Source organism: Pan troglodytes, chromosome 9 (assembly GCF_028858775.2).
Source record: "Pan troglodytes isolate AG18354 chromosome 9, NHGRI_mPanTro3-v2.0_pri, whole genome shotgun sequence".
In the NCBI taxonomy this organism is placed as follows: domain Eukaryota; kingdom Metazoa; phylum Chordata; class Mammalia; order Primates; family Hominidae; genus Pan; species Pan troglodytes.
The window spans coordinates 101,996,628-102,008,738 of NC_072407.2; the positions used below are offsets into that span (position 1 = coordinate 101,996,628).

A 12,111-nucleotide genomic window follows, 5' to 3' on the forward strand; every position below is an offset into this window, starting at 1 on the left:
ATGTTTTAGAAACCATTTTAAAAATTCAGTTAAAATAAATCGATATCCCAATGACCTTCCAGAATTTGTAGATTCAATGAAGATGAAAAGAGGAAAGTGAAACCACATAATCCCTAGAGATATTAAAATCAAGCATGGTGGCTTTCCCCTATAATCCCAGTACTTTGGGAAACAGAGGCCAGAGGATTGCTTGAGACCAGTCTTGGCAACATAGCGAGACTCTGTCTCTACGAAGAATTTGAAAAATTAGCTGAGTATATTGGCATGTATCTGTAGTCCCAGCTACTTGGGAGGCTGAGACTGGAGGATTTCTTGACCCCAGGAGTTACAGACTGCAGTGAGTTATGATCACATCATGCACTCCAGCCTGGGCAACAGAGGGAGGAGGCTCTCAAAATATATATTAAAGTCCTGCCACAACCACTGCCTAACTATCTTATATTGTATTTCTAGGAGTAAAGTAAAAGGAAGTCAAATTAGAAATCTTGCCATGCTTTGATTTCATATTAAGATCACTTTTTGGAAAAAAAGGCCTCTAAGAATCAGTCCTTTTGAGTTTAAAGCCATGTTTTGCATATATTTGTTTGTTTGTTACAAACAATCATGTGTATGTTGTATTATCTCATACATATGAAGTTCAAAAAGAGACAAGCATAATATTTGGTAATAGAAATCAGAGCAGTAACCTTGTAGGTACATATATTTGAAAATGACTGCCTTGATTTTTACTGCTACTGAAGTTAGTGTATATATTTTTAAAATAACAATCCCCCAGAAAAGTAGAACTAGAATTGCTCTTTTTCTTTTGTCCTGCTACTTTATGAAAAGCTTAACTGTTTATAAAGAAACATTGAATTTTGTATAAAATCTTAAACACATTCTGCAATAATGAATACTTCTCTGTTTCTTTATTTGGTGTCATGTCTTCACTGCTTATTAGACCCCCATGATTTTGGATGCGTTTAAGAAGATTTGGTTATACATTCAGCAAAATAATTAGTAAATTCTTACTCATCTCAAAAATATAATATATAGAATTTTTCTTAGATTGTTATAGACTAGTAATTTATCTCCTTCATATCCACTAGTGTATTTTCTTGAGTGTTCAGTTTATTTGTCAAATTAATATTAAATTTGAAGCTCTACCTTGTATCACTACAAAGCATATTATTTTAGCATGAAATAATTAAAATATTTTAAAAATCTATTTTACAATTTATGCCTAATGGAAGAAATGGCAGAACATTTCTAAGAAGAATTTCTTATCGTGGAAACATGACTTACAGACCCAGAATTCTGGGACAGTTTGTTTATAAAAATATTGAACTCCTACCATTTGCAATAAAGTAGTCTAAAAGTTGTCTTATTGATCAACCTAGCCCAAGAAAAAGGAAAGGGGCGTAAGTACTGAGATATAAATAGTTTAATAAGCAATAATAGAATTATAATTTAAATTACACATCATTCCCTTTTGGACCATTTTCCTTTTAGGAAAGTCTTTTCAAATTGTGTAAATGCAACATAGTTTAAGGGAAGGCCATTGATCTCCAATACTATAATCCCTTTTACATAGAAGTGGATATTTCGTTAACTAATGCTCCCAGACTAATCAAAATGGATGAGAGTAGTTAATTCACAGAGCCCATTCTAGGCTTTCATAAAATGAAAGTCACATAACTTTCTTATTCACATTTATAGAAAAAGAATACTTTTTCTATTTTTATTATATTTTGTTAGAGCATACAAGCCTCTCTAATTTGGCATGCTCATGCTTGGTTTTACACATCATTCTTAGCCTGACATATAATGAAGCAGCCGGTGGGACACCAAGTCCTCTAACCAGTTCTGTTTCTCTTCTCACTATGAGAGAATGGGCGTTATTGGTAGTAGAAATATCAATATGTAGGAAATATTATAAAAAATGACTATTTGTGTTAAAAATGCTATACTACCCAGCGTCTATCCTGGCAACTTGAATGGACTGTAAATAAAAATAAAGAGTGTGGTTTTTCTATGGGTGGTATAGATTTATTTCCATTTTGGTATTTAAAATTAGATGATGTAGATATATGTTAAAGCCTTCTTGTCACTGATTAACAAACAAAAGATGCCTTTTAAAGATAATCATAGAAAGTAAGTACAAGTTACAATCATAGCAATTCTTTACATTCTTTTTTGCCTTGGATCTAAATGTTTTATTATATTGACAGATCTGGGAAATTTTAGTGGCCGGACAAGAAGTGCAGTCTCTGTGAGGGAAGGCCAGGGTGTCGTTCTGATGTGCTCTCCTCCGCCACATTCACCAGGTACGGTAGGATCTCATTCTTTGCTGCTGCTGCTCTCTTTTGCTATGTGTTCATTCTTTTAGACGGTATATTGATGGGAGAATATTTCAGGTGAAATGTTCATGGTTTTCTTGACATCTATCAGAGTGACAGATGAGTAATTCAAGATCACGTACTCTAAATATCATTAGACAGGATACTGAACTCCAATAAGATTGTTTTATTGCCATTCTAACTGTTAACTGTCACTGTTATGCCTCTGTCTTCCGTCAGTGAAGAATATATTGCCTAGAGCACAAAGGAAGCGATAAACTGAGAGAATGAAAACTTTTCAAAATAGTTTGGAGTATCAGAGTTGAGTCAACTGAGTACCAATATGCATCTTGTTTCAAAAGATAAACTGGGTACTTAGTTGTTTATGGTGCTCTTTGCCACACTGGAATTAGAACTTCTAAGAAATGCTTTTTTTGAGTTTCAAACAAAACTGCAATTTAGTTAGTACTTTTTGGCTCTTTGAGGTCTTGTTTGTAAAAGTCATGGTGAGTACTTTATGTGGCTTGAGGAAGAAGAAAACTAAGCTCTGCTCAGATTAATTATACGTCCTTTTGCAAGCTTACACCTAATTATATCTATTTTGTTTGAGTTTTATAGTTTGAGATGAGTACTCCTTTGGAACTTAGTATAGCTTTACTATAAGTTAAGAGTGACCAGCATCAGTTAAAGAGAGAGAGAAAGAGTAAGAGCACAAGGAAGAACCAAGGAATGAAGGCCTTAATTAACAACTGGTAACAGAATTGAAGGTCTTGGTATGTCAGTAATTTTTTCTTCTTTAATTAGAGTGTTGGCCATATTTGTTTCTAGGTTATATTATCAGGGTAGTAATGGAGCCCAATTTGGCTCTACTGTACATATTTTTTTAATAACAAAATGGCCTACATTGATTTTCTTAAGACTTCTTTATCTTTATCTGATCCCCCTTCTATATTTTTAATCGAAAGTATGCTGCATATCAACAGGGACATATTTTTGAAAACACTTTTATTTGAAACTCAGATAATAATTACAATTAGGGTAATTATTGTTTGAGTTGTACCCCTCCAATTGTTGAGTTGTACCGCTCCAATTCCTGTACACCAATCCAGTTATTCTAATCTTTCTGTGAAAGGTTTGGGAAGTTTACATTAAACATATCTATTCTTGCCTGCATCTAAATCCAGATTTAGGTTCTTTCAAGACAACATCTGTTTTAATTTTTTTAATGGATAAGACAAAAATTTATATTACATTTAGGGAAAGTGTATAGCATTAATATAAGTCATGTCTCATATTGGTTATTAAACAGATTTCATCCAAAGGGGTTATTAGTTGAATAATTGTTAGAGGTTGCAGAAAAGGGGAAAAGAAGGGGAAGGAGAAAGAGAATATAACAGGCTTTATAGAGGATGAATGAATCCATCACTATACTGACAGAAGTTAACAACATAAAGTGACCCCTGTGGGAAAATAAGCAAGATTTTCTGAGATATGATCTTTATTTTAAGGCTGGGGAACGTGTATTTTTAAACAAAGTGAAATGGAAGAGGATAATATAGAAGTCAGAACTTCAGGATTACACATAAATTATCCAGTTGGCAGAGAAAACTGTATACAGATTTCTGGTGGGAGAATATAGTACAATGAATTGCATATATGGTAAGATAAGCATAAGATAAGAATAGGCACTAATAACTGATTAAATAAGTAATAATGTGATCTCTGATTGAGATCAATATATGTAAATTAAATGACTGTTCAATAATCGTGTTTTACATCTGAACTCATCTGCTTGACCAAGGCCAACTTGATATGTTATTACCACAGCTGCAGTCTCTCAATTGCCACATTTACAAGCTTCCTATTTTCTGAACAGCATCCATTATCTTCTACTCACCCCTTTAGTACCCTGATTCCAGGAGTCCTTTCATGTCATGGAAATCTACAAATCATTGATCCTACCCTATTTTCATTCTACTCCACCTCCTTTGATTCTTACTTTTCTCCTTCAGTTATTATCATATTCTTTTATACAGTTTCAATTTTGTCATCTCTCTTTTGCTTTCTCACACTGACATTCCAGTTTGCAAAACCCTAATCACAATATAGATCCAACTCTTAGCCTACTTCACATATGAATCTATTCAGTTTAATATTACTGTTAAACAATCCCAAACACCAAAGCACACACACAAAGCAAATGAACAAAAAACCAGTTATGCAGACTGCTGTCAATTTAAAATAAAAATGATGAACTTCACATGCATCTTAATGTTAACTAGAATTTTTTTAAAAACCTATTATTTTTACTATACTTTTGTCAAATGTTTTATGTGTCTTCCCCAGTCTCAATCTCAGGTGATAAACATGCATCCTATTACATTGTGAAAGAGAAAGCAATAAGAAAATAACCTCCACAAGCCCTCATCACCAAGTCACACACCAATTAGCATTTGTAGCCATACACTCTGACTTCCCAGTTTTTAGTATATATTATAGTATATAGTACAGTATATGGTACAGTATAGCATAGTGTACTATAGTATAGTATAAGTCAGATACAAAAGAATTTCCTTTTCAAAGGTTTGGCTTATTCAGCGTCCTTGTTCTTCGTCCCCTACTTCCAAGGCCACACTGACTTCCTTATCCTTTGTTCCTCCCTATTTTAATGTCAGTAAACAACTTTCCCAACGGTCCTTATTTACAGAGCCCACATTTGCTACCCACTCTGTAAATTACCCCTCCCATCGCAACAGCTTTTCCCGCTGAAACTGCCCTTCCTGCCAGTGTAACCACATTCCTGCACCTTTCAAGTTAGCCAGCCAGGTTCAGCTTAGATTGTGCAGTCCAACTCCAGCCAGTGGAGGCAGGACACAGTAGCAGGAATAAGCGGCATTAAGGATAAAAACCCCTTCCCGCCTTTGTTTGGTGTGCTCTCATGACCAGACTTGGGAGCAGCATTCTTCTGCAGAAGCAAATTTTGCCTTGCTGAGAAATCCTTTCTTTCTGTGCTCTTTTTCTTGTGACTCCAAGCTTTACTTCCAACGGTATAGTATAGCATATGCATTTGTTGCAGTTCTAAGACTAATCTCTCAACTTGTGTGTGCTGTAGTTCATCTTTTTTTGCCTACTTTAAGAAATTGTTTCAGCAGTACCCCTTCTTCTGCATTTTTATCAGAGTTTGATTCCTCTTCTGGAGCAGTCCATCAACATGGAAACCTGCTATTCTTTCCTCCATATAAAAATAAAACAAAGGAAAACTCCATTGGCCAATGCCCTCTTCATTCAGTTACTACATGATTTTTGGTTTCCCTTTACAGTAAAACTTCAAAAACTTTTTCTTTATATACTCTATCCAATTCTATTCCTCTCAGTCAGTCTGTGTGTTTCTCTCTCTTCTCCCTCTTTTTGTCTCTACTCTCTTTCTCTTTTTAACAGATTTATTGACATGCAATTTTTATCCCATAAAATTCACGCATTTTAAGTGTACAGTTCAATGAGTTTTGGTACATTTATATAATTGTGCCTTCATCACCACAACTCAAGATACTTGCATCATTTCAAAAAGTCATTCAATCCCTCTCCTACTCATGTCCCTAGGCAATTTTTGCTATGCTTTCTGTCTCTATAGTTTTGACTTTTCTAGAAAATTTATTTTATTTTATTTTATTTTATTTAAGACATGTTTTTGCCATGTTACTCAGGCTGGTCTTGAACTCATAGGCTTAAGTGATCCGCTCACCTGTAATCCCAAAGTGCTGGGATTATAGGCATGAGCCACTGGGTCCAGCCAGAAATTTCATTTTAATGCAATCATACAATCTGCAATCTATGTATGTGCACGTCTGTGGGTGTTTGGTTTCTTTTACTTGGCAGAATCTGAGATTCATCTGTATCATGGCATGTATCAATAGTTTGTTGCTTTATATTGCTGAATAGTATTTCATTTTAAGGACACATTCCATTTTGTTTATCCATTTGGATTATTTTCAGTTCTCATGTGGGTTACTTCTTTCTCCATAAAACACTATTTTCACTTAGCTTAAAAGATTCCTCACTCTTGATATTCCTCCACTCTTTCTTCTTAATCTCCTTTGCTGATTTGTCTCATCTCCTCAAACTCTTTATAGTCCCCCAGGTGTCAGTACTATAACTTCTTATTTCCTTAATAAACTCACACTTTGTTAGTTTTCACCTGATAATAAAGCTTTAAATATCTAAATATCTAAAATCTCCCTAACATAACATCTCTAACCCAGACTCTGGCTTGTATGTATATCCAACTGCCTATCAGTATTTGGCTAATAGGCACTTCAATCTTAACCATGTCTAAATCTGAACTCCTGGTTATTTCTTCCCCAAACCTTCTCTAGCTACAGTCTTTTCCACCTCTATTAATAGAAATTTCATTCTGTACATCAGGCCTCAGAGCCATTCTTCACTTCTCACTTTCTCTACACCCCACATACAAACTATCAGTAATTTTACTGATGTCAGCCCACTTTCTGGTCCATAGACAACTTCTTGCTGTGTACTCACATGGTGGAAGGGGCCAGAGAGCTCTCTTGGGCCTTACTTATAAGTGCACTAATCTCATTCATGAGGGCTTCACTCTCATGACTTGATCACTTACCAAAACTCTCGCCAACTAATACCAGCACATTGGCAATTAGGATTTCAACATACTACTTTTGAGGGGATATAAACATTCAGACCATAGAAGGTGGTATTTGGAGATGGGGCTTTTTTTTAGTTTTATATGAGGCCTTGAGGGTTGGGCCTTTATGATAAGATTAATGACTTTATTAGAAGAGACACCAGAGAGCTCTCTTTATCTACTGAATGTGAGAAAACAAAGAAGGTGTCCATCTGCAAACCAGAAAGAAAGTCCTCATCAGAAACCAACCATGCTGTCACCTAATCCCAGACTTCCAGCCTCCATAACTGTGGGAAAATAAATTTCTGTTGTTTAAGTCATCCAGTCTGTGGTACGTTGTTATGGCAACTTGAGCAGACTCATGCACCATCTCATTCAGCTTAATATCAAAGCCAAAGTCCTTACCATCACTTGGAGAACCCTCGCCATTTGCCTCCAGTTGATCTCTCTGAACTCAGCTACTGATTTCCCTCCTACTCTCTTTCTTGTAGTTGTCGTCATTTCCTTGATGTCTCAAACAACCAGACAGGCTCCTGCCTTAAGGCCTTTGCAGTCACTATTCCCTAGGCCTGGATCATGTATATCCCAGGTATATGAATGGCTCACTCCCTCACATCCATATCTTTCTTTAAATATCACCTTAGTAAAACCTTTTACGATCTTCCTCTTTTGATTTCTACTCCACAATTCGTTTCTCCATCTTTGCTTTATTTTTCTCCGTAATACTCACAGCATTACATATACTGCCTTAATTTTTCTCCATAATGCTCCTAGCATTCCATATACTGCACGCATTTGCTTACTTCGTTGTTCATAGTTTGTCTCCTTCGGTTACAATGCAAATTCTACTAAGACATAAATTTTGCAGGTTTTGTTCACTGTTATTACCCCATTGCCTAGGACAGAGTATGAGCTCAAAAATATTTATTGAATGAATCTATGTATAATATTCAGAAATATATGAAATGAGCCCAGGTTTTAATAAATATCAGAAACTTTGATGGAAAAGTCATAAATAAGAATAGGAAAAAAACAGATCAGCTATGTAACAAGAAAACCTTTCTTAAAATTTACCTTTTTCTCATAATTATATTGTGAAATGGTGCATTAATTTTAGTGCCTTGCTTATTTGCTTAAAAGAAGAACTTTGAAACTCTCTTGGGAAAATATAGTCAAAAAAGCTTGCTGAAGAAACAGAATATATTAGTCCATTTTCGTATTGCTGTGAAGAAATACCTGATACTGGGTAATTTATAAAGAAAAAGAGGTTTAACGGACTCACAGTTTCACCTGGCTGGAGGGCCTCACAATTATGGCAGAAAGTGAAGGGGAGGGGCAAAGGTGCGTCTTACGTGGTGGCAGGCAAGAGAGCATGTGCAAGGGAACTGCCCTTTCTAAAGCCACCAGATCTTGTGAGACTTATTCACCATCATGAGAACACAATGGGAAAAATTCACCCCCATGATTCAGTTACCTCTCACTGGATCCATCCCACAACACGTAGGGATTATGAAAGCTACAAGTCAAGATGAGATTTGAGTGGGGACACACCAAACCAAATTACAGAGGAAGTGAGAAAAGAATAATCCAGGGTGAAGTTTCTGATCTGACATTTATTAGCAATGACTTCAACAACTGCCTTTGTTTGGGTGGAATGAGATTGATATTATGAAATTAGTAAATAACCTGATACGTGCTAGAAATCTTAGACCCAAGTTTCTGTTTCATCCAGATAGTCATGTAGATTATCATAGCATACTTGTTCAACTGATGCTTGATTGCATTTTGTTTCCCAATCTTGTTTTACTTCCTTTTTTCAAATCATAATTAGTTTGTTATTTTATCTATTGGAACAATACAATGTAAAGTGTCAGGAGTCAAATTTTATAATTTTTATCTTTCCAAGTAGGTTATATGTTCTTTCAGTATATGAAGCTTACCACCTTCCACTTCATATTCCCAATATGTAGCACAGTGTCTGATCCTTACTAGGTGTTCATTAAACGCATGTGAAATAACTGAGTGAAATGCGGATTCTAACAGTTGAGTTTTGCAAGGTGTTAAACAGTTTCTGTCAGCCTTCTGGTATTAGCTCATTGTATCCTATATTCGTGACAGATATTTGGGTCACTTAATATCACATTCATGTATTGCTATTTCAAATTGTAGCAGCTACTATGATTCAGTGGAAGCTGTATGAAATGATAAAACAGTTTATACATCAGAGAAGATTAAAAATTATTCAGAAACAGCCCACAGATCCATTTTCTTATTACCTCAAATAGATGTGCAATGCCCATTTTTCTTCAAATAAAAGCAAAAGCTTGAATTGACTTGATAGCTAAATTTCTCAGTTTTCTTCCCAAGAGATCAATATTAATCTCTGTCAGCAACATATGTACATGAAAATACCTTGTTTGGATACTGAGGTGGTTATTCATCTATAAGACAATAAATATGTATATTTAAAATGTTAAGCACACCTAGCCCAAATGAGTTTTGATTGCCAAAAAACGTGTTTTTCAGTTTAGTAATTTTGAAATTGAGGGTTATATTGTAAAGCAAGGCTTTGTGAAAATGTAGAAATAGCCTCATAAAACCTATAAACCTATATAAAGTTATTTTACTATTTAGAAGCTGTCATTTATAGATACTTTCTACATAAATAAGTCATTTATTACTATTTTACTTACATATTTGACTTTATTAAGTACAGAAATATTCAAAAGCTTACGTTGAAGTGGTTTACTTACTTTGGGGTATATACTCAGTAACGGGATTGCTAGGTTGAATGGTAATCTAGTTTTAGTTCTTTGAGAAATGTCCAAACTGCTTTCCACAGAGACTGAGCTAATTTGCATTCCCATGAAAAATGTAGAAGTATTCCCTTTTCACTGTAACCTCACCAATATCTGTCTGTCTAATCTATCTATCATCCATCTATCTATCTATCTATCTATCTATCTATCTATCTAATCTATCTAATCTATCTAATCTATCTATCTATCTATCTATCTATCTATCTATCTATCTATCTATCTATCTATCTATCTGACAGAGTCTTGCTCTGTTGCCAGGCTGGAGAGCAGTGGCATGATCTCAGCTCACTGCAACTTCCACATCCTGGCTTCAAGCGATTCCCCTGCCTCAGCCTTCCAAGTAGCTGGTAGGTACTACAGGCGCACACCACCACACCCAGCTAATTTTTTGTGTTTTAGTAGAGACAGAGTTTCACCATGTTGGCCACGATGGTCTCAATCTCCAGACCTCATGGTCCGCTGGCTTCTGCATCCCAAAGTCCTGGGATTACAGACGTGAGCCGCCGCACCCGGCATCTATTATTTTTGTTTTACTTTTTATTAATAGCCATTCTGGCTGGTATAAGATGGTATCTCATTGCGGTTTTCATTTGCATCTCTCTGATAATTAGTGATGCTAAACATTTTTACATGGTTGCTGGCTGCTTGTATGTTTTCTTTTGAGAAGTGTCTGTTCATATCCTTTGCCTACTTTTTGGTTTTGTTGCATTTGCTTTTGAGAACTTAGTCATAATTTTTTTGCTTAGGCCAGTGTCTAGAGAGTGTTTCTTAGGTTTTCTTCTAGGATTTTTATAGTTTGAGGTCTTATATTTAAGTGTGTAATCCATCTTGAGTTAATTTTTGTATATGATCAGACATAGGGATCCAACTTAATTCTGCATATGGTTAGCCAGTTTTCCCAGAACCGTTTAGTGAATAGGGTATCCTTTCCCTATTGTTTATTTTTGTCATTTTTTTTGAAGATCAATTGGTTGTGGGTATACAGCTTTAATTCAGGGGCCTCTATTCTGTTCCATTGGTCTATGTGTACCAGTGCTATACTGTTTTGGTTACTGTAGCCTTGTAGTATAGTTTGAAGTGTTATCATGCTTTTTCTGTGGTTTATTTGCTATCTTTTTACTTTCACCTATTTTTATTAATGTGTTTTTAAATTGTAATTTTCCTTCTATTCATTTCAAAATTTAATATTTTATATGCTGTTTTCAAAATTATATGTAAAATCTTAATATAGCTATTTAACATTATTTTTGAACAGTTTCAATGCAGTTGTTTTTGGTGATTAATGAATCTGTTCATTCAAACAAAATTTAAAGAAGAAAGGGTGTGTAAATTTCTGGCTCTGTGAAATACAGTACCTAAGAAATGGAGAATTTGGTTTAGGATAGGAAAAGATTAGTTGAGTTGTGAATACATGAAGTCTTATATATCTATAGGTAGCTCAGAAAACTGGATATAAATCTCCAGTTCTTGATATACCTGACTCCCATAAAGTGCAAAACCATAGACAGGTATATCTCACTTAAGTAAGATATGATCTCCAAACAATCAATTTCTCTACTATCACTCCTCCAGTTATAGGTGGAATTGTGGTGGTATGCATATCCATCATGGGGAATACTAGTGTTGCATGTACATTGGATCTCAGAGGGAAGGAAAATAAAATCATAATAATCAGTTAAGTAGGAAGCACCAAGGCAACTGGAGTAAGTGCATAAAGTGAGTATTTGCAGACTAAACTTATTTTATTTCTGCATATAAGCTTTAAGCCATCATAGAAAGTAGCTGAATTTATAATGTAATGAGCTATATAGCGAAGCTTATGCCTGAGCACACAGCAAACATAGTGCATAATGCATTTGGTTGTCCTTTTAACACTCCTTCATTGTGAACACTCTAACATATAGTATATCCAGTTTGGAAATAATAGTCAAAACACAATGGACACTGAAGGACTAAAGATGCTGACCCCTTTCTAGCTGCTAAATCTAAGCAACCCCTCATTCCCCTTGGCATTGGGACTCCTTAGAAGTGTTGGTTAGAGTAGAGCAAAGAGGTCTTCAGTTTTTGTGTATGAGCTGTAACACTTCAGCTGGGACATTTCCTATTAAAGAAAGAAAGAAACAAAAGAGAGAATTTTTGTTTTGTGGGTTTTTTTTTTCTTTTGGATTCTAAATACTTTTTCTTCGACCTAGTTTAAGACAGGCAGACAGGTTCACCATTCTCAAAACTGTTGTAAAGACAGATAAGATATAAGTAAACAAATCCAGAGAATACAAGAGATAGTCCCAAGAACACTATGATGAAGGAATACCAGATA

General features: G+C 35.1%; 1 protein-coding gene across 1 annotated transcript in view; it reads left to right on the forward strand.

Moving 5' to 3' along the window:
- CNTN5 (contactin 5) overlaps positions 1-12,111 on the forward strand; it is a 1,335,093-nt gene that overhangs the window by 893,976 nt on the left and 429,006 nt on the right. Inside the window, exon 7 of the mRNA XM_024347391.2 lies at positions 2,211-2,306. Within this exon, the coding sequence (XP_024203159.1) occupies positions 2,211-2,306 (96 nt within the window). The remainder of the gene's footprint in view (positions 1-2,210; positions 2,307-12,111) is intronic.